Source organism: Oncorhynchus keta, chromosome 34 (assembly GCF_023373465.1).
Source record: "Oncorhynchus keta strain PuntledgeMale-10-30-2019 chromosome 34, Oket_V2, whole genome shotgun sequence".
In the NCBI taxonomy this organism is placed as follows: domain Eukaryota; kingdom Metazoa; phylum Chordata; class Actinopteri; order Salmoniformes; family Salmonidae; genus Oncorhynchus; species Oncorhynchus keta.
The window spans coordinates 33,254,830-33,282,513 of record NC_068454.1 but is presented as its reverse complement, the minus strand read 5'-3'; the positions used below and the strand labels follow the sequence as shown (position 1 = coordinate 33,282,513).

Genomic DNA, 27,684 nt, shown 5'->3' with positions numbered 1-27,684 from the left:
ATTTTTCAGTTTTTGATTTGTTAAAAAAGTTTGAAATATCCAATAAATGTCGTTCCACTTCATGATTGTGTCCCACTTGTTGTTGATTCTTCACAAAAAAATACAGTTTTATATCTTTATGTTTGAAGCCTGAAATGTGGCAAAAGGTCGCAAAGTTCAAGGGGGCCGAATACTTTCGCAAGGCACTGTATATTCATGGAAGCCACAATCTATCTGCAATATTTGCAATATTAAAGCTGATATAGCCCCTAAAAAAAGGTGATATCTCTCTAGGAGCTGAACCATCGGCAGAATTGTGGAATGATTAGAACGTTAAATTAAGATTTGAGTGAAGAAAGCTTATCAGAGAACAGCTCTGCATTTCTTTCAATCCTATCAGTATTTGTATAGTACATGGTCCAGCGACGCACTTAACGAATGTTCTTTCTGCGTGGTGTTTTGGGAAACACATTTTATGTACATCTTTGTAGTAAAGATGCATCGTTAAAACACTCGTAAGCCTAAAAACACTCGTAAGCCTAAATCCCATCGCTAACGACAAACGTGGCCAATGGGTGTGCTCCGGAGTTTTGTGTATTTTGGAGGGAAATAATTATTTGGGATTTGAAAAAAACTCCAGGCCACTCTTGAATGTCTAAGACGAAACTCAGCAAAAAAAAAGAAACGTCCCTTTTACAGGACCCTGTCTTTCAAAGATAATTACTAAAAATCCAAATAACTTCACAGATCTTCATTGTAAAGGGTTTAAACACTGTTTCCCGTGCTTGTTCAATAAACCACAATTAATGAACATGCACCTGTGGAACGGTCGTTAAGACACTAACAGCTTACAGACAGTAGGCAATTCAGGTCACAGTTAGGACACTAAAGAGACCTTTCTACGGACTCTGAAAAACACCAAAAGAAAGATGCCCAGGGTCCCTGCTGTTTATCGTCGATGGAATGAGCGTTACAACGAGGCCTGTACTCTGGAGCGGGATCGATTTGGAGGTGGAGGTGTAACAGTATAGTTTCCGTCCCTCTCCTCGCCCCAACCTGGGCTCGAACCAGCACACATCAACAACTGACACCCACGAAGCATCGTTACCCATCGCGCCACAAAAGCAGAGCAAGGGGAACAACTACTTCAGGTCTCAGAGTGAGTGACATCACCGACTGAAACGCTATTAGAGCGCACCACCGCTAACTAGCTAGCCATTTCACATTGGTTAGAGAGGGTCCATCATGGTCTGGGACGGTGTGTCAGAGCATCATAGGACTGAGCTTGTTGTCATTGCAGGCAATCTCAACGCTGTGCTCATCCTGACATGACGCTCCAGCATGACAATGCCACCAAGACAGGAATGTCAGTGTTCTGCCATGGCCAGCGAAGAGCCCGGATCTCAATCCCATTGAGCACATCTGGGACTTGTTGGATCGGAGGGTGAGGGCTTGGACCTTCCTTGGTGGAAGAGTGGGGTAACATTTCACAGCAATAACTGGCAAATCTGGTGCAGTCCATGAGGAGGAGATGCACTGCAGTACTTAATGCAGCTGGTGGCCACACCAGATACTGACTGTTACTTTTGATTTTGACCCCCCCTTTGTTCAGGGACACACTTTTCCATTTCTGTTAGTCACATGTCTGTGGAACTTGTTCAGTTTATGTCTCAGTTGTTGAATCTTGTTATGTTCATACGAATATTTACTGAGTTTAGATTTACACTATGTAGAAGTTATAATGGACCTGTATATATATTTTCTATTGTTTTTGACAAACAAATTAAATTGGTCTGAAAAAAATCTGTGGCCCTCAAACCCTGTTGTTGACAAACCCAACACGTGCAGATAGCTGGCAAGCAGGCAGGCACAAACACTTACACTGACTTACACACAGTCACACACACAAAAACAAACAAACAGACAAACAATCCTGTCTATCACAGTCAATCAGTGTGATTTTGTCTCTTTGGTTAAACCACAAAATTGCAATCCATGTCAATCCAGCGAACCATGTAATTACATTTATATGAAGGAAATATGAGGTTATTGGAGTAAAGAAGTTATGATGGAACTGTTATGTTCAGCAGAGCGGCATGTTTTCTTGTTTGAAGTTTTAAAAAATGCAAATGTGATTGCTTATGTAAAATTCCAAGATTAAAAAATCTTCTCTCTTTCAATAGTTTTTACACTCGCATTATATAAATACTTGCTGTTCTAATGCTAAAAATGACTTAGACCTTTATGCTCTAATCGTATAACTATTTAGGCCCAGCATTGTCCTTATTCGCACGTTTCAGCTCCAACGGGAAGAGAGACATATTTGTTGAGTATGAGTCACAACTTCCTGCTTTCTAGCTAGCTGGCTCTAAAATACCTTCACTGGAAGAGAAATTCTACGCACTCAATTATCCTGCTTTCAAATATTATGCTCAGAGTGCCATTTCTGAGTTGAGTAACTCATTGTTTGTTTAACTAGCCTGTTCCTGAGGTATTAGAGATGCTATTAGTGAGCTAAGAACATAATAATGCAACAAGTCATTAAGTAATTGCATTATGTTTAGTAAGTGTTTAGAACATTTGTAAAGAGATGATGTTCTTTTCCTCATGTACAATTTCAGGGGTTCCAGCTCTGTTCGTGGCAACATGGGCAGTTGTCCGGGCAACACTGGCAGATGGAAGGTGAGTGAGACACTAGTCCAAATTCAGTATTTAGGTCATTAATGTAGATACAGTATCTAATAGCTATCTTCAATGATCTTCTCACCAGATGGAATCCTCCAACTATGGCCCTTGAAAGCACCTTGGCAGGCTTCCATTATACATACCCTGCTCTTCATATGCACTATATAAATATGACTTTTATGTAGAGTGCCCTTACCAGTAGCAAGTGCACCATATCTCCTCCAAGGAATTGGGATGCAAAACATCATAATATTCAACATCACAATAGTGAATACATTTAAATTAACATCACCGTAGTGAATAGATTTACCTCTGTTTCATAGCTTTCTAGATAATTATATTGGTTTGAGCATTTTGTACTTACTTATATAGGCCTTTTTGTTCCTTGTGGTACATAGGCCATCGATGTATCACCTCCATCCCTTTCATTATTTTGCTCTCCGCTCCAGGTGTTGCCATGTCACACCCTCAGCCTTCATTTGTACCAGCATGATATGTTGGATGAATCTAGACAAACTATTTTATGATTTGAGTCATCAAAGTTTAATTAGGGGTGCTTATATTTGTCCTGTTTCACACATGTACAAATGCATATCCCATTCCCCCTGAGACACCCTCGGATAGTGAGGTCAGGGCCATGTGCGAGACAACACATGTACGAGACAAATTCTGCTGGCTGGGCAACAGGTTTTATTCAGACCTGGTGCCAGGATAGAGTGACTAAGGGGGCAGTTGAAATCTGCGAGTGGGCACAATATTTTGGTGTTCTTGCATTGGAATGATATTTAATTATCAAAACCTGAGGAAAACTAAAATCACACCTAACAGGCCATTCAATGCTGAGCCTGCCCTCTGAAGCCCCGCCTTCCTGGCTATAATTCATTACCTTAATTCTTCGCTCTTCAGCTCGCCTGAAGGAAGAATGTGTTGAGCAATTTAAACACTTTTTAAGTACTCAAAGACTAGTTCCAGCTCCGACTTAGGTGTCTGTTAGTGGGGAGAGCGTACTCGTCCCCCTAGATGTTGTGAGTTTGGTCTTGGTATTGTTTTTTGTGTTTGTTTAAAGCTCACTACTTTCTGCTCTGCTTGCGTAGCCAGTGCTTGAGTAAGATGGCCAGTGGTAAGAGTAAGTTCAAAAATATTTCCAGGGAATCCCTTCATTTAGCCATCTGGTGCTACCAGGTTATGGCGAGTTCATGAATGTAGAGGGTATGGAGGAGAAGGGGTTGCAATATTTGAATGAGCCAGTTTCCCCAGCAAGGTTGTTTGGCTCGGCTATGGAGTACTTACTGGCCATTTCGAGGAGAAACATAAACAGGACGCAGCTCTTCCGTGACTTTTCCCATGAAAATCATTTGCGGAGGCATCTCGGCAGTTCCCGAGGCATGAAGGAAAAGGTCCAGGCCAGAAGCGGGTTTCCCCAGGCCAGGGGGTGGCTTCGAGGTCAGTTTATGACCATCTTGGTGCTTCTGGGCAACGGCCTATGTCTGGGTTGAAGGAGAGCATGGTGAAAGCAGATTCTTCCATGGTGCGGGGAGTGTAGCAGACCTTGCGACCCTAGCTGGAGGCCAGGGGAGGGGGCGTGTTCTCTGGGCCCTCCTGCCCAAGCATTAACTGTGGCAACAGTGCTCACAAGTGGCTCGGTCAATGGGGACAAGTTACTAGTTGCCGAAGTCCCCAAACCCAGTGTGGGCCGGGGATCAGAACGGCAGTACCACGAAAGCAGATTATTCAGGGGTATCGAGAGTGCAGTATCATCTAGGTGTGGGAATAATAAACACAGTTCCTTCCCCACGTTCAGACACATGGTTGTCAAGAGTGGTGGATATGAAAACAAGCATGACAAAGAAAAACACATTTTCCAGCCTCTGTAGTGGCGCAGCGGTCTAAGGCACTGCATCGCACTATGTACCCGGGTTCAATCCTGGGCTGTATTACAACCGGCCTTGACCGGGAGTCCGATAGGGTGGTGCACAATTGGTCCAGTGTCATCCGGATTAGGGGAGGGTTTGGCTGGAGGGGGAGCTTTACCTGGCTCATTGTGCTCTAGCGACTCCTTGTGGTGGGCTGGGCACCTGCAGGCTGATCTCAGTTGTCAGTTGAACGGTGTTTCCGCCAACACATGCAGCTAGCGGGTGGGTGTTAAGAAGTGCGGTTTGGCTGGTCATGTTTCCAAGGATGCATGACTTGACCTTTGCCTCCTGAGCCCGTTATGGAGTTGCAGCGATGAGACAAGATTGAAATTGGGGAGAAAAAGGGGGTAAAATATATATACACTACCCTTCAAAAGTTTTGGGTTACTAAGAAATGTCCTTGTTTTTGAAAGAAAAGCCTATTTTTTGTCCATTATAATAACATCTGTCACGCCCTGACCATAGTTATCTATGTTTTATGTATTATTTTGGTCAGGTCGGGGTGTGACGAGGGTGGGTATGTGTGTTTTTGTCCTGTCTAGGGTTTTTGTATATTTATGGTTTTTTGTATGTCTAGGTAATGCAGGTCTATGGTGGCCTGAATTGGTTCCCAATCAGAGGCAGTTGTTTATCGTTTTGGTTTTGTGGGTTATTGTCTATGTGTAGTTGCCTGTCAGCACTCGGTTTATATAGCTTCACATTCATTTTGTTATTTTGTTAGTTTGTTTAGTGTTCTTTCTTTATTAAAATAAGTATGTATTCATATCATGCTGCGCCTTGGTCTCATCAATACTACGAACGTGACAACATCAAATTGATCAGAAATACAGTGTAGACATTGTGAATGTAGCTTATTTTTTTAATGGAATATCTACATAGGTGTACAGAGGCCCATTATCAGCAACCATCACTCCTGTGTTCCAATGGCACATTGTGTTAGCTAATCCAAGTTTATAATTTTAAAAGGATAATTGATCATTAGAAAACCCTTTTGCAATTATGTTGTCCTGATTTAAGAAGCAATAAAACTGGCCTTATTTAGACTAGTTGAGTATCTGGAGCATCAGCATTTATGGGTTCGATTGGCCAGAAACAAAGGACTTTCTTCTGAAACTCGTCAGTCTATTCTTGTTCGGCTGACAGAAACCATATGCATTAACTAATAGCAATTACTATTTACAATTCATATCATCACGGGTGAGCTCACCATTGATAAAAATAATTGAGTAAAACACTTTCTAAAAATGTGAAAGTAATCTGACGATAGATAGTGTGTGCTTGCCACCATATTTGTTTTTTTCATGTCAAACGAAGATAAGAGGAGACAAGATGAGTTTGGTCTGCAGTATTCATATTGATGGGGGTGTGTCTTCTACCATCTTTAATGTCGACGCAGGGAGTCAGGAAGCAGGTGCCATTGGTGAATTTAATAATAACGAACATAGAACGATACAAAATAAGTGAAACATCTGCCAAGAAAAAATAACCAATACTACCTGATAACAAAAGAGTGCTATATAAAGGGTAAGTAATCATGGAGTAATGAAGTCCAGGTGTGACTGATGATGAGACGCAGGTGTGCTTATAGATTGGTTGCCAGGACCGGTGGTTAGTAGTCTGGCAACATTGAGCGCCGGAGAGGGGGAGCGGGAGTAGACGTGACACCATCATTCACTTCCCTTCATTCACTTCAGGATGTTTACTCGAAAGATCACTTCACCTCATTTTGTTATAGCATCTTTGTTCTGACAGACGTTTACGTGACTCCACGAATGCATTGCATAATGTTAACAAACATGGCTTACACATAGCTGGCAAATATCTTAGCATTAGCTCATCATAATCAGTACAACCTTCAAAAAAGTGTGTCCATTGCAATCAGTACTTGAAAACGTGAAAAAAAACTGTGAATACATTATGCATTATACGGTAGGTAATGCTACAGTAGGAATGACAACACGATACACAGAAAATTATTAACTTACTTTGATAGGCATGCATACATGTCCAAAGTTATTATTTGTAAAGAAAACAACAATGAAGGCAATCTGAGCGCCAGCCGGAAAATTTGCCGGTGGGAAAATGTTTTTGCAAGAATGTGCAAATGTCTGCATACTTGATCTGGGGAACCACTGGGGAAGTGCTTGGGCTTTCATGGAAGAGAGAAGTTTTTCTGGCTCAGTAACGCACGTCTCAAACATAAATTGTCTGCAACAGTGAAATGGGCTACTTCTAAGTGGATTAATGAGGAGGCGGAAGACACTTCAATTCAAACTGTTATAAAAAAGAATCATTTGAAATTGACAAGTTGAAACATTAGCAGGCAGTGTGTCTTGGTTTGAGGGCCGTGTGGGTTAACTGTCCTGTTGCGTAACAATCACATTTTAGTACAATGAGTGCATTCCGACATAACGCGCATAAAAAGCTCCGGCTGGTGCAACCATTAGAGATATTTGGAACTCACATGTGAAAAGGTTTTAAAGGAGTATCTCCTTTTCAGAGCTCTTTGGTGGACATTTTGCTTTTCTTGCAAGAGCTCATTTCCACATTGAAGGGCCTTTCATTCGCCACATTTAAGGTTTATATGGCAGCCATCTCGACATGTCATGTAAGGATTAATGGCTCTACCCCGGGTTCACATCCTCTGGTGCCTATGGCACCGACATGGCTTTGGTCCTGGATGCTCTGTGTCAGCCTCCGTTTGATCCATTGGAGTCTGTAGACCTGAAGATCCTTTCCTACAAGACTGTCCTCCTCATGGCCTTGGCATCGGCCAAGCACGTTGGGGATCTCCACGTGCTATCAGTACACCCTTCCTGTTTGGAGTTTGTGCTTGGCAACTCCAAAGTGATGTTATGTCCTAATGCAGCTCTTTCTTCCAAGGTTACGCCCTGGCTTTCGAGCTGTTCCCTTTCACACCTCCTCCAATTGCTTCTAGTGAACAACAGGGGTTGCGTGACCTGTGTCTGGTGCGCTCTTTACGCCTGTATATTTTACCAAGTCACGATGTTCTGTTCTGACTTGTGATTGTTGTTGCAAACGTAGGGTCTATGGACTTGGGCTGCAGTAGGAGTTTGGCCGTGCGCCAAGTTGCAGAAGGTTATGGTTCCCTATATGGGGCTCTGACAGTTCAGGCCTCATGAGGCTCTGACAGTTCAGCCTGCTCTGGTAAGTATTAGGGAAAAAGGTGGCTTCTGTAACCACTTTTTGGAGCTGGTAGAACCTGTATGTGCTTGTGCTGCCATGGGCCTCCTAGTTTGGTACCCTCTGAGCCAGCTTGGGGCGTGATTATACGTCCCCATAGTATGTTATACTGATTGACTGACTGAAAGCGAAGGTACAATTATGAATAGAACTCTGAAGGATGGAACGAGGTTTAACATATTTTTGCCCTGCACCATCAGGGGTTTGGTCTCACTGAAGAGCGGTACTGAATTGAGGAAATTAATGCGAGCCCTGGTATTATCGCCAGGAAGGCGGGGCTTCTGATGTAGGGCTTGGCATCCATTGGCCCGTTGGGCGAATTTAATTTCCTTCAGGAGAATATGATTGGACGTAGACATAGAAAGTCCCCTGTCCGCCTCCCCTCTGGACTCTATCACGTCCAATGTCCCCCTCATTGGTTGCTGGTTTAAAACAAGGAACTCAATAATGTCCACAATCGCCGACAAATGCATGCAATTTCTTGCCAGTTGCCCAAACCTTACCAAGTGTCGATACCTCAGTTCCCACAGCACTTTTCTTTCAATAGTGCAGTGCATTACAAATGCTCCTGGCTTTATGCGTGCCTAGCGAATCCTTTGGTAATATGAATCGCATGCTTCCAGTTAGAATTCCCAGCTTGGGTGAAGGCCTTGTCTGTGTTTGCATTGGACCCAATACAGAACTTTCGACATGGGAAACAAAGTGCTGCATCTGCAAAAAGCGAGTATTCCAGCCACTCTCTTCCTATGAATCGGTTGCTAATAAATGTTTTTGGACAGAAAAAATGCAGCTAGGGTAGGATGCTCTTCTGTTCCAAGATCGTCAGGAACGGTTGGAGGTGGAGGGGGCTGTGGAGCAATTATCCTGGCAGCGCCAGGATAATGGGGGGATGGTACGCAGAGCTAGCTGGAGCTCAACAGCTTCATCGCTGCTGGGCTTGGCAGAGGCTTTGGTGGTTTGATGCTGCTACTGCTGTTCATTGCTCTCAAATCAAATCACATATTATTGGTCACATACACATATTTAGCAGATGTTATTGTGGGTGTAGCGAAGTGCTTGTGTTCCTAGCTCCAACAGTGCAGTAGTATCTAACAATTCACAACAATACACATAAATCTAAAAGTAAAAGAATGGAATTAAGAAATATAGAAATATTAAGACGAGCAATGTCAGAGTGTAATGAGTAAAGCAGCATGTAAACATTATTGAAGTAACTAGTGACCAGTGATTTCATGTCTATGTATATAGGGCAGCAGCCTCTAAGGTGCAGGTTTGAGTAACCGGATGGTTGCCGGCTAGTGGTGGTTATTTAACAGTCTGATTGAGATAGAAGCTGTTTTTCAGTCTCTCGGTCCCAGCTTTGACCACTTGTACTGACCTTGCCTTCTGGATGGTGAACAGGCCGTGGCTCAGGTGGTTGATGTCCTTGATGATCTTTTTGGCCTTCATGTGACATCGGGTGCTGTAGGTTCTTAGAGCTAATGCTTTTTAAAGCAAGATAATTACAGGTGGATGCATTATGTCACATTATTCACATAGCCTACCAGCGTTTTTCTCACTTTTTATGAAAACCAAAAGGAGTCATACCTAACCACCCAGTGACTTTCCATAGCACCCCTACACACACGCACACACTCCACATTCTGTCCATGGTGCTGATACAGCGCAGTGGAGATAAAGATTTCACGCCAGTGGTTAGAGCATTGGGCCAGTAACTGAAACGTCGCCGGTTTAAATCCCCGAGCCAACGAGGTGTGTGTGCTCTGTCGATGTGCCCTTGAGCAAGGCAGTTAACCCTAATTGATCCTGTAAGTCGCTCTAGATAAGGGCATCTGCTTAATGACATATAGGAACATAAAACTAGTCGGAAAAGTTTCAACTGAGGGGTCTAAGCCCCCTTTTAAGGGTCACACAGTTTACCTGTAGCCAATTAGCTAAACAAAATAGTTGGTTTGTGCACAACAGTGAGTGTCAAGGCAGTTATCATCACACAAGCTTACATAAATGTCCCAAAAGGAATATGAATCCTATTCTGCTTGTCTATTAGTCATGGAAATTAATTTCCCCCTGTTGTTACTTAGCACCTTCCTTAATTAAGGACCGGAGCTGGGAATTGGCCGCCTGCTGCAAATGTTAGCTGAGGAAATCTGAAAGTGCTTGCTTTATATTTATTTAAACCTAAATGACACCCTGGGCTATATTATTTTTCTCTCTCTCTCTTTCTCTCTCTCTCTCTCAATGTTTTTCATCAATTATTCTCTCAGTAAGCAACCTTAAGAGAGTAAGCATTTGTAGAAAGTGCAATCATTTAGAAAAAAGATAAATGGATCATTTTAATTTCTGTGTTCTTGGTATGTTTATAAATGATGTACTTAATACACAACTTTTTAGATGTATAATCATAGTTAACAATACATTAAAGATAGAATCCTTAATGGTGAAACAGCCACATCTGTTTGCGATATTACAACAACAACGAAGTTACTGCAAACAACAAACGCTTTTTTCCCCCTCGAACATCATTGTTTGTGTTGGGGCGGCCACTGGCGCTGTTTACCCCTACTGCGGATTCCATCTTTAAGGATTTTTCTGTCATGGATTACTTGCAGCCAGCTTCACTGTCAGTTTTAAATGAGACCGACTAGTTCTAAATCAAGTGTCAACTCTGTCCATTTGAGACACACTGCTGCTCAGTGCAGAAAAAAACACAACTGCAAGGTTGAATACTTCAAATCGCCTACAAATTCCAATTATGGCTTGCTATCATACCAATTATGGCTAGCTATCATACCAATTATGGCCAGCTATCATACCAATTATGGCTAGCTATCATACCAATTATGGCCAGCTATCATACCTAAATGTGGCACATTTTTGGAGTGAAAATAAAACCTTTGCAGACTTTTTCAAACAGCTTCCTATCTAATGTGTGTTCAAAAACCTTCCAAATCATGTTTGCAGAATGTCTACCCAGAATCTCCCTTGGTTCTCAGCATGACTCCACTTTGGATGGGTGTTTTATTTTCAGAGCTTGTCGTTCTGCGATTCATGATGTAAACACCCCTAACCGGATTAAGTGTGCTCAAATAGCGGGTAAACAAACCTTTGACAGAATAAGCTAAACACGTTCTCACATTGAATGGGTAGGCAGGCATAGCCTTTGCCATTGGCCCTGATGGAACTCAATGGAGCTCTCTTTAACTGCCCTGTCTGTCACTGTAATGAATATGGAGGAGTCTCTTAATGGAGTTCATTATCCTATCCCAGGAATGTTAAGTGCAGTTCTCCTCTTTCTCCAGCTCACTGCATCTCTCTCTCTCTTCACCTCTTTCACTCTCTCCATCCCTCCACTTCTCTTTCCGTTTCTTTGTTTTGATCACCCCATATTTATTCCTTCACTCCCTCTAACTTTATCCTCATGGTTTGTCTTTTTCTAACCATCTATTTTACTCTCCTATTTTCTAGGTGCTGGGAGTTAAGTGCTGGGAACATTAAGTGGATATACCAGGTTCCCATTCTGACAGCCATCGGAGTAAGTCAGAGAAATGCTTTGCTTTTTGCCTGCAATCTCAGTCTCAGGGTTGGTGCAGCTTAAGGATGACACGCTTCCTCAGGAAAATAGATCAACTATACCCCCTAACTTTTCTCTCTGTTTCATAATACACAGCTGAACACCCCTGTGGCAGCGACACAGACTGATATGAGAGCAGGAAAGGCAAACTCAGTTCACATGATAATTGCTCTTTGGTGTTCTATGGTGTTACAATAACGAACACTACAGGACAGAGGCCAGAGAGAGGCAGGAAATGGAGATGAGAGATCATTCGAATTCCCAGAATATAATGGGACTTTAGGTCTATCGTAGGCATGAGTATATAATATACACATAATGATTATGATGTTTAGTAAGTCTTGTTGTGTAATTTGATTCACTGATTGGTTCAAACCTTTGTTATAGAGTTGTTCTTACTACTTATTATGACTACAGTGCACACAAATCCTTGGGAGAAAATATAGACAACCAATGAAGTATATACTGTATGTTTACAGCCTCAGTATTTATTTAGTTAAGACGACCTACTTTTTTTTGTCAGTGTGTGGGTTATCGGGAGCTTTAAAGATTAGACACACAGACCTGCCTGCTGAGACCCATCACCAAGCGAAGTTGTTTCAGAAGCTGAAGAAACAGACACAGCATGACGATGTCTGCTTCTTACACTGTCTATGGGGGTCTCTCGCATGAATGAAGCCCGCTAGTGAAATTTGAGAATCTTTAACTGGAAGAAAATTGCACTCTGGCAAAATATGATCGATTTTGATGGAGTTTAAACATTCAACTCTGCCCCCCATTTCCCCGCCATCTCTGTGTTAACTCTGGGAAATCATATGCAGACTGCGATGTGAGCAATTGTAACTCCTTTGGAGGCACACTTACAGTATCTTATCATAAGAGCCAATTTGCCAGTTGCAGCTTCCACTCCACTGACTGTCTGACTGACTTTGAAGTGTTATCCTTTGCGATGGGAGTTCACAATGCCCGATCGGATCATGTAGGATTAATAACATACTGTACATCATTTAAATCCTTATGTTGTTTCTGTTCACATTTCACTTACTCGATCAGCCAGACTATGTATTCTAAAGAAGGTGCGTTGTTAAATGTTACATTCAAATAAATTTTGCCTCGTGGCTGTCTGTTTTAATCAGTTGTTCTCCCCTCCTTCCTGCCGGTAAGCAGCTTTGGTCTCAGTCTCTGTTCCCTTTGGGTCTGAGACTGGAGGGAATGTATACAATTACACTGATTTGAAATGAAGGAGTATGAAGTGATTGGGATCTGAGGAGGGTGATCTGAATCTATAAGTAAGGTGGAATGAATAAGAGATCAAGGTTAAATCCCAAATGGCACCATGTTCTATTTTTACCTGGTCAAAAGTAGTGCACTATAAAATAAATAGGGTGCCATTTGGGATGTAATAAAATAATCTGTCTGGAAGGAATGAACTGAGGTTGAGATTGGTTGTCTGAAAAGATTATATCTGTTCTGAGAATATACTGGATCTGGGTCTGAAGGCTTTCCGTCCAGCCCTGCTACTCGTCATTTAATTATGGTCCAGGGAGAATACTTTTTAGTTAAATAGTTAGAGAAGTTGAATATTTGAATGAAAGTGTGTTAGTTCAGGGCTGGCTAGCTCTCCAGTATGGGATTTGGAAATCATTCTCACTCATATGGTGAGAATGGGCTGTCAAAGGCCTATCATATAGCTTGTCTAGATGTCACTAGTCACATATACACGCTATATGAATGGTGAAACAAATTAAGCCCCAACAGTCTCACCAAGATGGTTGAGATGATCAAATTAAAATTCCATCCATTGCAGTCTGTTCCCACTGCAATGGATGGCACAATAACCAATCACTCTAAAATGAGACTACTGTTGAATGTATTTTGTATTCATATTGCCATGATTTTTCACATGCAAAGTGATAGAATGGTGTTTAATGGATGTTAGGTTTCATTAGAAACCCCAATCCAAAAGCCCCCTCAGAACGAAATGCCTAAATACATAAACGACTATTTGCATTTTTCCAATTATTTAATTCTATTGTGGCAAAGGCATTCAACTGATTGCCACATATGTCCAAAGTAATACTTTTCTTACCGCTATTCTCACCAGTCAATGAGAGGTTTTCCTCAAAGAGAAACGATCATTCATCATAAATGGAACATTGACCTGATTCCGTTTATGAGTCAGGTATATTTCTGAGTTTGGAATTGAATGCTGCCTCAACACTCGGAACATTCCTTGAAGCCCATTACAAAGCCTATAGTCTCCCTTATATTAGATGTGGAGTTCTATAACTCACACTCGTACTTGTGCTGAATTGCTTTATGTAATGATATACAGTGCCTTCGGAAAGTTATTTAGACCCCTTGACTTTTTCCATATTTTGTTACATTTCAGCCTTGTTCTACAATTGATAAAATTACTTTTTTTTCATCATAAATCTACACACAATACCCTATAATGACAAAACCGAAAACAGTTTTTTTTAGACATTTTTGCAAATGTATACAAAAAAACTAAACAAAAATACATTATTTACATATAAGTATCCAGACCTTTGGCTATGAGACTTGAAATTGAGCTCAAGTGCATCCTGTTTCCATTGATCATCCTTGAGATGTTCCTACAACTTTATTGGAGTCCACCTGTGGTAAATCCAATTGATCGGACATGATTTGGAAAGGCACACGCCTGTCTATATAAGGTTCCCCGGTTGACAGTGCATGTCAGAGCAAAAACTAAGCCACGAGGTCGAAGGAATTGTCCGTAGAGCTCCGAGACAGGATTTTGTCATGGCACAGATCTGGGGAAGGGTACCAAAAAAAAGTATTGAAAGTCCAAAAACACAGTGGTATCCATCATTCTTAAATGGAAGAAGTTTGGAACCACCAAGCCTCTTCCTAGACCTGGCAGCCCGGCCAAAATGAGCAATTGGGAGAGAAGGGCCTTGGTCAGGGAGGTGACCAAGAACCCAATGGTCACTCTGACAGAGCTCCAAAGTTCCTATGTGAAGATGGGAGAACCTTCTAGAAGGACAACCATCTCTGCAGCACTCCACCAATCAGGTCTTTATGGTAGAGTGGTGAAACAGAAGCCACTCCTCAGTAAAACAGAAGCCACTCCTCAGTAAAACGCACATGACAGCCCACTTGGAGTTTGCCAAAAGGCACCTAAAGGACTCTGACCATGAGAAACAAGATTCTCTGGTCTGATGAAACCAAGATGGAACTCTTTGGCCTGAATTCCAAACGACATGTCTGGAGGAAACCTGGCACCATCCCTACGGTGAAGCATGTTGGTGGCAGCATCATGCTGTGGGGATGTTTTTCAGCGGCAGGGACTGGGACACTAGTCAAGATCAAGGAAAATATTAGCGGAGCAAAGTACAGAGAGATCCTTGGTGAAAACCTGCTCCAGAGCGCTCAACCATCAGACCTGCCTCACACAGGAGACACCTGAAACCCCACCTCTTTAAGGAATACCTAGCCTTCTCACCCCCTAGGTCACTAATGGCTGTTCCAGGCACTTGTAAGTCGCTCTGGATAAGAGCGTCTGCTAAATGACTTAAATGTCAAAACCTGACTGGGGCGAAAGTACTCGCTGGATGGCTGGGCTCCCTGCCTGTGCCACCTTCCAACTTGACAACGACCCTAAGCACACAGCCAAGACAATGCAGGAGGTGTCTTCGGTACAAGTTTCTGAATGTTTTTGAGTGGCCCAACCAGAGCCTGGACTTGAACCCGATTGAACTGGAGAAACTTGAAAACAGCTGTCCAGTGATGCTGAATAGGAGACACTCCCCAAATACAGGTGTGCCAAGCTTGTAGCATCATACCCAAGAACACTTGATGCTCTGATTGCTTCCAAAGGTGCTTCAATAAAGTACTGAGTACAGAGTCTCAATACTTATGTAAATGTGATATTTCAATTTTATTTTTTTCATACATTTGCAAACATTTAAAAAAATCAGTTTTTACTTTGTCATTATGGGGTATTGTGTGTGCATTGATGAGGAAACAAAAGAGCGATTTAATAAATTTAATAATAAGGCTGTGACGTGAAAAAGTCAAGGGGGCTGAATACTTTCCGAAGGTACTGCACTGTACATTAACATGGTAGATAGAACCTGTGTTTTCAGTGCAGCCACTGTATGGTCTATAATCTATCAACTGCCTCCTGACAGTTAAACCCAATTTCTCTATAATGGGATTATGAAGAGATATTAAGTGCTAAGAAAATGGGCTTTTCAGATAGAGCTCAAGAATGCAGGGAATTGAGAAGAGATTAAAGAAGTGAGGCAATTAGTTTCAAGCAGAGGAGTTGTACTCTCTGCAATGAAGTGGCTAGTATCTCTGGCTCGGCTAATTAGAACTTTTTCCAATTGTCCTTTCAGCTCAACTTTATCCTTTTTGTGAACATTGTGCGAGTGCTGGCGACAAAGATCAGGGAGACCAATGCAGGGAGATACGACACAAGAAAGCAGTACAGGTGGGTAGATCAATGTCACAGTGACATTGGCAAAGATTTACATTTACCTTTACATTTTAGTCATTTAGCAGACACTCTTATACAGAGCGATTTACAGTTAGTGCAAATATTTCTGTAAGATGTCTGTAAGGACCTACTAGTTATTTGAATTGCTATGGATTCAAATGTGAAATTGAATTTCCCAATGAAAGTCAACTGTAGAGAAGGCATTCTACCTTGAATTATTTCTAAATGCACAATGTGTTTCAGGCTGTAGAGTTGCACATTTGAAATTAAATATGCTATTTACTCTGCTCTGCATTTTGTTTTGTATTTGATTTGACCTTTAGTTCCTCCTTTCATGTTCTCTTTTGAAAATAACTTGATAGGTGTACATTTTGTCTAGGGTGTAAAATGTCTTGCCTCTAGTTTACAATTCATGTTCTGTCTGAAATCTCCTCTGTGCCCCCTTAACATTACAAAATAGGATGATAGGTCATAAAGCATACAGAAGAGCACAGGCAAGGTCCATGCCTCAGGCAAGGTCCATGCCTTCAACTTCTTTATTCTAGGCCTCAGGGAACTTATGGTACCAGTGTGTATTTGACCAAAACCAATTAAGCTTAATTGAACATTATACTTTGAGAAAGTCTGCCCCTAGCCCAAAGCCTTGTGATTTTATCCATATTTATCCATATAATATGTGGATGTTGAATTCCTATACTCAGTACTAACTATATCCTTACATTTAGAAAATGTACTCATCAGCCTTGTTGTTATTACCCATGATGGTAAAAAACAACATCCACAGTGGATGTCCCTGTAATGATAGGGCTGTATGTTGGGGAGGTAATAGTTATTCAGGGGTTCATTCAGAGCGTGCATCTCAAATGACACTCTAGTATTCCCTATATAGTCAACCACTTTTGGCCAAGGGCCCATAAGGCTCTGGTCAAAAGTAGTGAACTATAATGGGAAGAGGATGCCATTTGGGACTGATCCAGAGTGTTTCCACCAGGGTCGCAGTTGGGCCAAACCCCACGTCACTGCTAGGCTTAATAATAGTCAGTGATCAATTGCTTCTGCCCCTCCTCCCCTGCTGAGCAGTGTACCACAGTGCAGTGCTGGGCACCAGGTGGCCGGTTAACAGCTGCCAGGATGCCAGGGATGTCTCATGTTTACACACACACACAGACACACAGACAGACAGACAGACAGACAGACAGACAGACAGACAGACAGACAGACAGACAGACAGACAGACAGACAGACAGACAGACATTGAGGCCGACGTACACACACACACACACAGCGCACAGGCACACACACGCACGTTTACACACATGCACAGGCACAACACACACACACAGATAACATCACTCTGCTGGAGACTGTCAACCTTGCTGTGGGAGTCAGCCTTGTGTTCACTGAACTGTAGCATGACTGATGATGGCTGTTGACACGAGGCACTGAACTAAATGTGCCATTTCACAATCCATTTACATCATTCTCCGTTCGGAACGTCGGCCTACATGCTATTTAAAAATGCTTTATACTTACCGGTAGATTTTGTTGCTTATTGGCATTTTCACTGATGGATCAGGAGATTGGTTGGATAGATAACTAATGCAGAACAGATCTGAGGGGAAGAACCACCAGAGACCCCTCTGGAGAGGAGATCAGAAGGCAGCAAATGTGAAATGACTAATGGCCATCTGTGAAACTTGAAACACTGTTGGTGAGTGTCGATGTCATGACTGAATCCACTGTGATATAAAGACTGGTGATGTTCAGCTTTTGTTTTTGTGAGAAAAACAATTGCATTGAAGTCGGGCTGCGCACAATTACTGGTCACCTTCCATCCCAGATAATGACCTATTATGAGATAAAGATTCAGCAATTCTACATCTCGTCTTGTCTTGCTCAAACTGATCCCCTCCTATCCTCTGTTTTTGTATGTATCCACAGGAAGCTAGCTAAGTCCACCCTAGTGCTGGTTCTGGTGTTTGGGGTCCACTACATTGTGTTTGTGGGGATGCCTCACACCTTCCAGGGCCTCAGCTGGGAGGTCAGGATGTACTTCGAGCTCTTCTTCAACTCCTTCCAGGTAACTAACTATCTTTTGAAAATTAGTTATTTGTTACATTTGTTACTTGACATGTATGATATGAGGTACACATCCCTCAGGTTTATCAAGCTGGCATACGTTTACTTTGTTTTTTGTGTATTACACTTATATTGTTGAAGACATTTTTTTATCAACTTCAGGGAGACTTCAATAACGTCAGGGAGAACTTTACTTTTCAACACTCCTTGAACTTTATTCTGTAAAGTGAGGCTGTTTGTGGTCCCACCAACATTCATCACAAATAATCAGGCAATGAAATTATGATTTAGCTTCTACAACTCTACTTTTATCTATCACCACAGGTCGGTGACACTTAATCGATTCAAAACTCTGCCAGAAGCATTGGGAGAGGATCAATACAACTGATTGCTACTGTACTTTCTATATTATCATCTTTGTCCTTGGCTCTCCCTGGCCCTCACTGTCTAGACCTGTATGAGAAATGATGCAGTACCTGGGGGAAAATGAGGGAAATGTGTTTCTACTAGAGATACTCCTACTGAGGTGATAGTGAAAGATTACTCTTACTCTATTCTAGTCCTGCATTCCTCTCCCTGAAGAAAGGCCAATCTACTAGGACTGATACAATTGAGGCTGCTTTAGTGTACTCTAGTAGCAACACTTACAGTAACCCTGGCCCACAGGTAATGCAAATAATGGGCTCTGAATCATATCATAAGTCCTGTGTGGCTCGGTTGGGTAGAACATGGCGCTTGCAACGCTAGGGTTATGGGTTCTCTTCCCACAGGGGACCAATACACAAAAGTATGAACAATTATGCACTCGCTGTTAGTCACTCTGGATGAAAATGGCTAAAATGTGGTGTCAATAACGTATGGGTCCCACCCTCTTTTGGCACCTATAATCACATTCTGTACTAAATAATTCCTTTTGAATAGCATCCACTGTGAATGGAAGATGGCGTTTACTGTGTTCTGTAGGCCTAGCTCATAATAGTTACTTTAATTGCTAATGTGGCAGAATAAGCCACTATATCCTGAAAGTTGAAGCCAAATCGCACAATTAAATGAGGGAAAAATATTACAAATTTTCTTTGTTTCTTGAAGAACACAGTTTGAATTCTACAATAGAACCGGTCCTCAAGGTTGAATGTACATGTATGTAGCTACGAAAGCTGATACAACAGTATCCAATTAAATAAAGTAGGATCCAATTTTTAAAGAAAGCTTTGAAGTTGTATCCCACGAAAATAAGTTGGAACAGGAGTTTGACCTGAACCAGTGAAAGCTACTTTGCTGTGTAGCATTCGCTACGTATCATTCGCTCCGTTGAGTTCACTCAGACTGGTGCGGTTTGACAGGGTCCTCAGGCAGGTGGGGAGATTCCCTTCCCTCCTGCTACTGCCTGTCTAGCCGAGTCTAGCTGAGGCCAATAAAGACAGGGAAGGTCTTTCTCCGGACCAAGTGCTAGTGACAGATCAGGTTCACTTGGATCAGCTGCACTCTGTCTGTCATATGGCATATGAATAGGCATATGAATCCTATCAAAACATCTCATGCATTCTTATGGCATTTCAGAAGTCTGTGTTGTGTTGAATAGAGAGAGAATAAAGGGAAGAAGGGCACTTTTCCCCCCTGGAATACAGTGACTTTTGAAAGTATTCTCTCCCCATGACTTTTCCACATTTTGTTGTGTTACAAAGTGGGATTAAAATGGATTAAATTGTCATTTTTTGGCAACAATCTACACAAAATACTCTAATGTGAAAATCGATTAATGAATCATGAATATAGTTTGTTTAGATAAGTATTCAACGGCCTGAGTTAAAACATGTTCAAATCACCTTTGGCAGTGATTACAGCTCTTAATCTTTCTGGGTAAGTCTCTAAGAACATTGCAAACCTGGATTGTACAATATTTGCCCATTTGTTCTTTTTAAATTCTTCAAGTTCTGTCAAGTTACTTGTTGATCATTGCTAGACAGCCAATTAAGTCAAAACTGTAACTAGGTCACTCAGGAACCTTCAATGCCGTCTTGGTAAGTAACTCAAGTGTATATTTGGCCTGGTGGTTAAAGTTGTTGTCCTGCTGAAAGGAGGATTTGTCTCCCAATGTCTGTTGGAAAGCAGACTGAACCAGGTTTTCCTCTAGGACTTTGCCTGTGCTTTGCTTCTTCTCCTTTTATCCTAAAAAACTCTAGTCCCAATGACAAGCATACCGATAACATAATGCAGCTAAAACCATGCTTGAAAGTATGAAGAGTGGTACACAGTTACAGTGCCTTCGGAAAGTATTCAGACCCCTTGACTTTTTCAAAGGTTTTGTTTCGTTACAGTCATATCGTAAAATGTATTAAATCAGTTTTTCTCAACATCAATCTACACACAATACCACATAATGACAAAGCAATAACAGGTTTTTAGAAATTAAAAACAGAAATATCACATTTACATAAGTATTCAAACCCTTTACTCAATACTTTGTTGAAGCACCTTTGGCAGCAATCAGAGAATCACGTCTTCTTGGGTATGATGCTATAAGCTTGGCACATTTTTATTTGGGGAGTTTCTCCCATTCTTCTCTGCAGATCCTCTCAAGCTCTGTCAGGTTGGATGGGGAGCATCGCTGCATAGCAATTTTCAAGTCTCTCCAGAGATGTTCGATCGGGTTCAAGTCCAGGCTTTGGCTGGACCACTCAAGGGCATTCAGAGACTTGTTTCCGAGGCCACTTCTCCGTTGTCTTGGCTGTGTGCTTAGGGTAATGTCCTGTTGGAAGGTGAACCTTTGTCCCAGTCTGAGGTCCTGAGCACTCTGGAGCAGGTTTTCATCTATGTTCTCTCTCTACTTTGCTCTGTTCATCTTTCCCTCGATCCTGACTAGACTCAGAGTTCCTGCTGCTGAAAAAGCGGGCCATAAAATCTTGTTTTTCATTGTCAGAGAGTTTTTCGGTGCCTTTTGTCTAACTCCAAGCGGGCTTTCATGTGCCTTTTACTGAGGATTGGCTTCCGCCTGGCCACTCTACCATAAAGGCCTGATTTGTGGAAGGATCTGACCCTTTTTTCAATTTTGGCCAAAAATGACATACCCCAATCTAACTGCTTGTAGCTCAGGACTCAGGATATGCATATTCTTGATACCATTTGAAAGGAAATACTTTGAAGTTTGTGGAAATGTGAAATTCATGTTGGAGAATATAACTCATTAGATCTGATAAAGGTAATAGAAAGAAAATAAACAGGAATTTTCTATTTTCTTTTTTGTTCTATCATCTTTGAAATGCAAGGGAAAGGCTATTATATCACTTAGGAGTCTAGAAGCAATTTAGATTGTGGCCACTAGATGGCAGCAGTGTATGTGCACATTTTTAGACTGATCCAATGAACCATTGTATTACTGTTCAAAATGTTGTATCAAGTCTGCCCAAATGTGCCCAATTGGTCAATTGATACATTTTCAAGTACATAACTGTGCACTCTCCTCAAACAATAGCATGGTATTTTTTTCACAGTAATAGCTACTGTATATTGGACAGTGCAGTTAGATTAACAATAATTTAAGCTTTCTGCCCATATAAGACATGTCTATGTCCTGGAAAGTTTGCTGTTACTTACAACTGTCATGCTAATCACATTAGTGCATGTTAGCTCAACAATCCCAGGACAGGGACACCCCATCCCGTAGAGATTAAAATCACCTTTGGCAGTGATTACAGCTCGGAATCTTTCTGGGTAAGTCTCTAAGAACTTTATAAACCTGTGTTGTACAATATTTGCCCATTATTCTTTAAAAAATTATTCAAGCTCTGTCAAGTTACTTGTTGATCATTGCTAGACAGCCATTTTCAAGTCTTGCCATAGATTTAAGCCAATTTAAGTCAAACCTGCAACTAGGCCACTCAGGAACATTCAATGCCTTCTTGGTAAATTCACTCGGATCAGCTTTACTCTGTCAGACATGAGAGCCTTCTGTTTTCAGTCAGTTTATCACAGCTGTGCCAGACAGTGTAATAGTGTGTAGGACGCCTTAGTAGTGGCTCAGCACCAAGCATTTTCATCTCATTCTACTAATGAAATAGTTCAGCTTCAAAACATACTTTTATGCTTTTGAATTGAATGATTTAAGTGGCTCATTATAGAGACACCAAACTGTTGTTTTAACGAGCAATGCTACATCTGACAGCTTGGTAGCTGCATTATTAGAAATCTCTGGTTAATCCTCATAAGCTGCTCATTGCATCTTAGCCTCCTTGTTATATCTTTAATAGTAGTTCTACAGGCAAAAGGAAAAACACTTTATTTGACTACAAAGCGTGGCTTTCCTCGCACAATGTAGAACTGTCTTATTTGTCTGGTTGTCTTTCTATGGAATTGCCCAGAGGATAGGACCTGTCCTCCCATTTGTTTTTGTTTCCACGTTTGTTTGTGATGTGTTTTGTAATATCTTTCCCTTCCCTTGTCTCCAGTTAGCAAAGGGCATTCATATTATTCCGGTTTCTACATACATCATAGCTGCATTGCCCTGAGGCATTATTCTTCATACAGCACAATATGAAGTGTGGAAACCTCTGTACATTAAAACATTAGTCGTTTAGCAGACACCCTCATCCAGAGTGATTTACATGAGAAATTAGGATTACGTGCCTTGCTCAAAGGCACAATGACAGATTTCTCACCTAGTTGGCTCGGGATTTGAATCAGGGACTGGCTCAACACTCTTAACCGCTAAGCTACCTGCCGCCCATTTAATATTGTACGTTTGAGTATGATCCTGTGGTTTATGTAGGCCATGGTAGCGAACTAATTACAATTTATCAGATTAACACTGGAGGGATAAATGAGCAGATGATGATGTGCAAGTAGAGATACTGGTGTGCAAAAGAGCAGAAAGTAAATAAAAACAGTATGAGGATGAGGTAGGTAGATTGGGTGGGTTATTTGCAGATGGACTATGTACAGTTGCAGCGATCGGTTAGCTGATCAGATAGCTGATGTTTAAAGTTAGTGAGGGAAATATAAGAACAAGTTCTCATTTGCAACTGCAACCTGCTGTCACACCCTGGTCTTAGTATTTTGTGTTTTCTTTATTATTTTGGTCAGGCCAGGGTGTGACATTGTGTGGTGTCGGATTGTGGTATAGTAGAGTTGTCTAGGTAAGTCTATGGTTGCCTAGAGTGGTTCTCAATCAGAGGCAGGTGTTTATCGTTGTCTCTGATTGGGAACCATATTTAGGCAGCCATATTCTTTGAGTGTTTCGTGGATGACTGTTCCTGTCTCTGTGTTTGTTTGCACCAGATAGGTCTGTTTTGGCTTTTCATGTTTTTTTGTCTTGTTCGTCATTATCTTTATTAAAGATAATGCTGCATTTTGGTCCTCCTCTCCTTCATCGGAAGAAACCCTTAACACCTGCGACCTGGCCAAGATAAAGCAAAGTAGTTTGACACGTACAACAACACAGAGTTACACATGGAAATAACAAACATACAATCAATAATACAGTAGAAAATTACATATACAGCATGTGCAAATGAGGTAGGATAAGAGAGGTAAGGCAATAAATAGGCCATGGTGGCAAAGTAATTACAATATAGCAATTAAACACTGGAATGGTAGAATGTGCAGAAGATGTATGTGCAAGTATAGATACTGGGGTGCAAAGGAGCAAGATAAATAAATAAATACAGTATGGGGATGAGGTAGATTGGATGGGCTAATTTACAGGTGAGCTATGTACTGGTGCAGTGATCTGACAGCTGGTGCTTTAAGCTAGTGAGGGAGGTAAGACTCTCCAGCTTTAGTGATTTTTGCAGTTTGTTCCAGTCATTGGCAGCAGAGAACTAACAGTGTGACAATATTTTAGTTTGACTCATCATTCCGTTTCTCTATTTATCAGCTCAATGTGGTGATGAGATAAATGAGTGTAAATTACACCATGTGTTCTTTGCAAGTTTAGTGCTCTCTGCTTACTAAGCCATTCACATGCATGCCTCAGCTCTGTCTACAGCAAAGCCAACCACTGGAATAGATCTGCAACCTTAACAGAGAGCAAAAGGGTGCTGCTGCTTACATAAAGAAAGCAAGAGTGGAGAAAAGGGCTCGATTTGAAAGAGAGACGGACAGATATAATGGGCTGTGAGATATACCAGAAGGGATGCCGATCAATGCAAGACCTTTTCTTATGATTGATGATTCTTATAAATGATGATTTGAGAAATGAAGGTTGAAATCAACATATGAATCCTATCAAAACATCTCATGCATTCTTATGGCATTTCAGAAGTCTGTGTTGTGTTGAATAGAGAGAGAATAAAGGGGAGAAGGGCACTTTTCCCCCCTGGAATACAGTGCCTTTCAAAATGATTCTCTTCCCATGACTTTTCCACATTTTGTTGTGTTACAAAGTGGGATGGGATTAAAATGGATTAAATTGACATTTTTTGTCAACAATCTACACAAAATACTCTAATGTGAAAATAGATTAATAGAAAAATAATAACATTAATAGAAAAATGTATAGAAAAATAGAACACTAATATAGTTTGATTAGATAAGTATTCAACCGCCTGAGTCAATACATGTTAAAATCACCTTTGGCAGTGATTACAGCAATCCTTGATTGTACGATAGTTGCCCATTTGTTCTTTTTAAAATTATTCAAGCTCTGTCAAGTTACTTGTTCATCATTGCTAGACAGCCATTTTCAGGTCTTGCCATAGATTTTCAAGACGAATTTTAAGTCAAACCTGTGACAAGCATACCCATAACATGATGCAGCCAATTTGCAAATAAATTCATAAAAGATCCTACAATGTGATTTTCTGGATTTTTTTTCCTCGTTTTGTCTGTCATAGTTGAAGTGTACCTATGATGAAAATTACAGGCCTCTCTCATCTTTTTGGGGAGAACTGTGGGAGAACTGCTGACTAAATACTTTTTTGCCCCACTGTATGTGTGTGAGGTATATACTTTTGTTGCAAAGTAGATTTGTTTAAGACTACCAATAATCACTCTGTGTGTCCCTGATTTAGCCCACTGCAGTAAAACTGTGAATCAATTTAAAATGCAAGCTGTAACACAACAAAATGTGGAAAAAGTCAAGGAGTGGGAATACTTTCTGTAGGCACTGTACATGTCACCAGATTGACAAAGGCTTTGTGATTTACAGCAGATGCTCTCATCCAGAGCAATTAGGGTTACTGTAAGTGCCTTGTTCAAAGGCACACCAACAGATTTTTTCACCTATTCTGTTCTTAACTGCTAGGTTACCTGCGGCCCCAATGCTATACACTTTCCATTGATTTACAATATGAACATTGAATTGCAAAGCCCCTGCAACCCAGAAATAAACTGATCTTCTTTATGACATTGGTTCTCACCTCACACTCTTCTGTCTCTTCCAGGGGTTCTTTGTATCCATCATCTACTGCTACTGCAATGGAGAGGTGAGTGCGGATGATTTTACACTCTGTATAAGTTGTGTAACTTCAACATAAGACATCTCTAGGTTGAGAACATCCCTAGAGCGGCTCCTTAGATCTCTGTTCTTTCAACATATGAGAAACAAGGGCTAAGATTCCCCCCAACCCTTTTCCTCTCTATTTCTTCCCATCCTCCTCCCCAACCACCCCACCTACACCCTCTTTCTCCCCCTCACCCTCTCCTCATCTCCCCCAAAGGTCCAGGCAGAGATCAAAAAGACGTGGACTCGTTGGAACCTGGCGTTTGACTGGAAAGGTCCGGTGGTGTGTGGCAGGTACCGCTATGGCTCGGTGCTCACAGTGCTCAACAACAGCACCATCAGCCAGTCCCAGCTGGCCGGGATTGGCCCTGCCACCCGATCCACCACCCTCTTCTCCAGCCGGGTCTACCGGAGCAACGGACCCCCTACACTCAGCACCCATGCCACCCTGCCTGGCTACGTCATTAGTAACTCAGACCCAGACAGCCTCCACCCCTCCATCCCTGAGGAACCAGAGGAGGACAGTGCCAAGCAGGTGGATGACATCTCTCTGAAGGAGACGCTGCCTGTACTCAACAGTAGCATGACCGCAGATGATGATGAGGAGACGCTGTAGACAAGGGGAGATATGGGAGGATTTCCTGAATCATTATAATATATATTTTGGCTGGGAAAAAACTCCAGGCCTTTGGGATAGGGACCAAAGACTCCTGGCCCTAGACTTGGAACCGCATGTACATTCATAGAGATACAAATGTAGTAGTGCTGTGCAGGTTGACTCATAACCCGCAGTCCCCACGGTTATATCCGCAAAGCGTGGGTTTAGGGTCCTTAATTATTGTGTGGATGAAGGGCGGGTAGGTTGCGGGCGGGTTGAATGAAGAGAAAACAATACCTTGAAAAATCCATAAATGTATCATTCTTGTGCAATTTATATCTATAGGCTACATTGAGTGTTTTCTTTCATTATTTTAGGCAATCTGGAATTAGTGCGTAAACCTAAGCTGTAGGTGTGCCACATAACCTACACACCAATTGGCAAAAACCTTTGGAAACGGGCAGAGAAAGTTAACTCGATCCACTGAGGCAAAAAGGACAATGTCAGAGTTTTTTAATTCAATAAGAGAAAAGCTGCACAGGGGAGAGTTAAAAATAAAGAGAAGGTAGGGCCAGAAAAGTCATGTTTGGAAAGATTTGGTGAAGTGGTAAAAGAGGATGATAACAGTGTTGTGTGATGATTGTGAGCCGCTATACAAATTCAACAGTCACAAGATGGGGACTTCAAATAGCCCTATGACACATCAAGGGAATGGTAGCCTACTGTTCAGATGGGTTAAATGGAAAAGGAAATCTGGACACTGACTGTAGGTCTATAACCTCTCACATAGCCTTAATATTAACTCCTGCAGAATTAAGCATTTTTTGCAGTAAAATGATACAGCAACTGTTTGAATCAGGAACAGGATACATACAGTGGATCAATATGCAGGCTACAGACTCAAACACACAGAAACACTCCACAGTTGAGGGGTAAGACAACAAACAATAAAACACATGTCTCATCTTTGTACAAAATCATGGACTGACCTTTTTGTAGCCAATGCATGACATTTTCAAGCAAAAAAATACAAATGTTTATTGCTTTATCCATGTGATTTTGAGCCAAGGATCCATGTTTTCTGCCAAACACTCCCCAGTTGTTGACAATCAGACATTCCATCCTTTAGGGGAAGTGAGGGCTAAGGTCAGTACTAAGGGCTAGAGGAACTGACTGCATCATGTGTCCGTTTCTGCAAAGCATGATTTTTTTCAAATCCAAAATTACATTTGACTGACTAACATATGTCTGGATGCCAACAGTATTTTGTTTTCCCCCTTGTCAAGCTGAGTTTTATCCAGTCTAGAAAAATACCTTTAAAAAAAGCACATTTCTCTCAGTCTGGCTTGTTGTTGGCTTAAGTGATTACAGTCATGTCTCAGTGATATTTGTTGTTCTCTTCTCTGTTAACTTGTGATAAATGTTATTTCACTACTCCCTGTTCTCGATTCTTTCTGTCTTTTAAAGTTACTTACATTACTGTCACTCGTACAGAGAGATTGGTAAATTTACTATGTATTGTAGACGGCTCTTTTTTTCCCCCTCAGGTCTGTATTGTGTATTTACTTTATCGTTCTTACAGACGAGGGTCTCATCAAATCAAACCTCTATTACTGTGTTTGTACAGACAAGGCTATTCTATTCTATTTCCTGGAAGTCATTTTAGTCGAGCCAAGGTTGATTCCTATATGCATCAATATAGATATGGTTCTCAATTGTACAGTTCCT

The 27,684-nt window shown here is 41.5% G+C and overlaps 1 protein-coding gene across 2 annotated transcripts in view; it reads left to right on the top strand.

Annotated features, from left to right (window-relative positions):
* LOC118366974 (parathyroid hormone 2 receptor-like) overlaps positions 1-27,390 on the top strand; it is an 80,938-nt gene extending 53,548 nt beyond the window's left edge. For both annotated transcript variants that reach the window (XM_035749856.1, XM_035749855.1), the window contains exons 8-13: positions 2,601-2,661; positions 11,247-11,313; positions 15,741-15,835; positions 17,783-17,921; positions 25,300-25,341; positions 25,576-27,390. In XM_035749856.1, coding sequence (XP_035605749.1) covers positions 2,601-2,661; positions 11,247-11,313; positions 15,741-15,835; positions 17,783-17,921; positions 25,300-25,341; positions 25,576-25,974 — 803 coding nt within the window. In that variant the 3' untranslated portion in view covers positions 25,975-27,390. The remainder of the gene's footprint in view (positions 1-2,600; positions 2,662-11,246; positions 11,314-15,740; positions 15,836-17,782; positions 17,922-25,299; positions 25,342-25,575) is intronic.
* Positions 27,391-27,684: the final 294 nt, after the last annotated feature.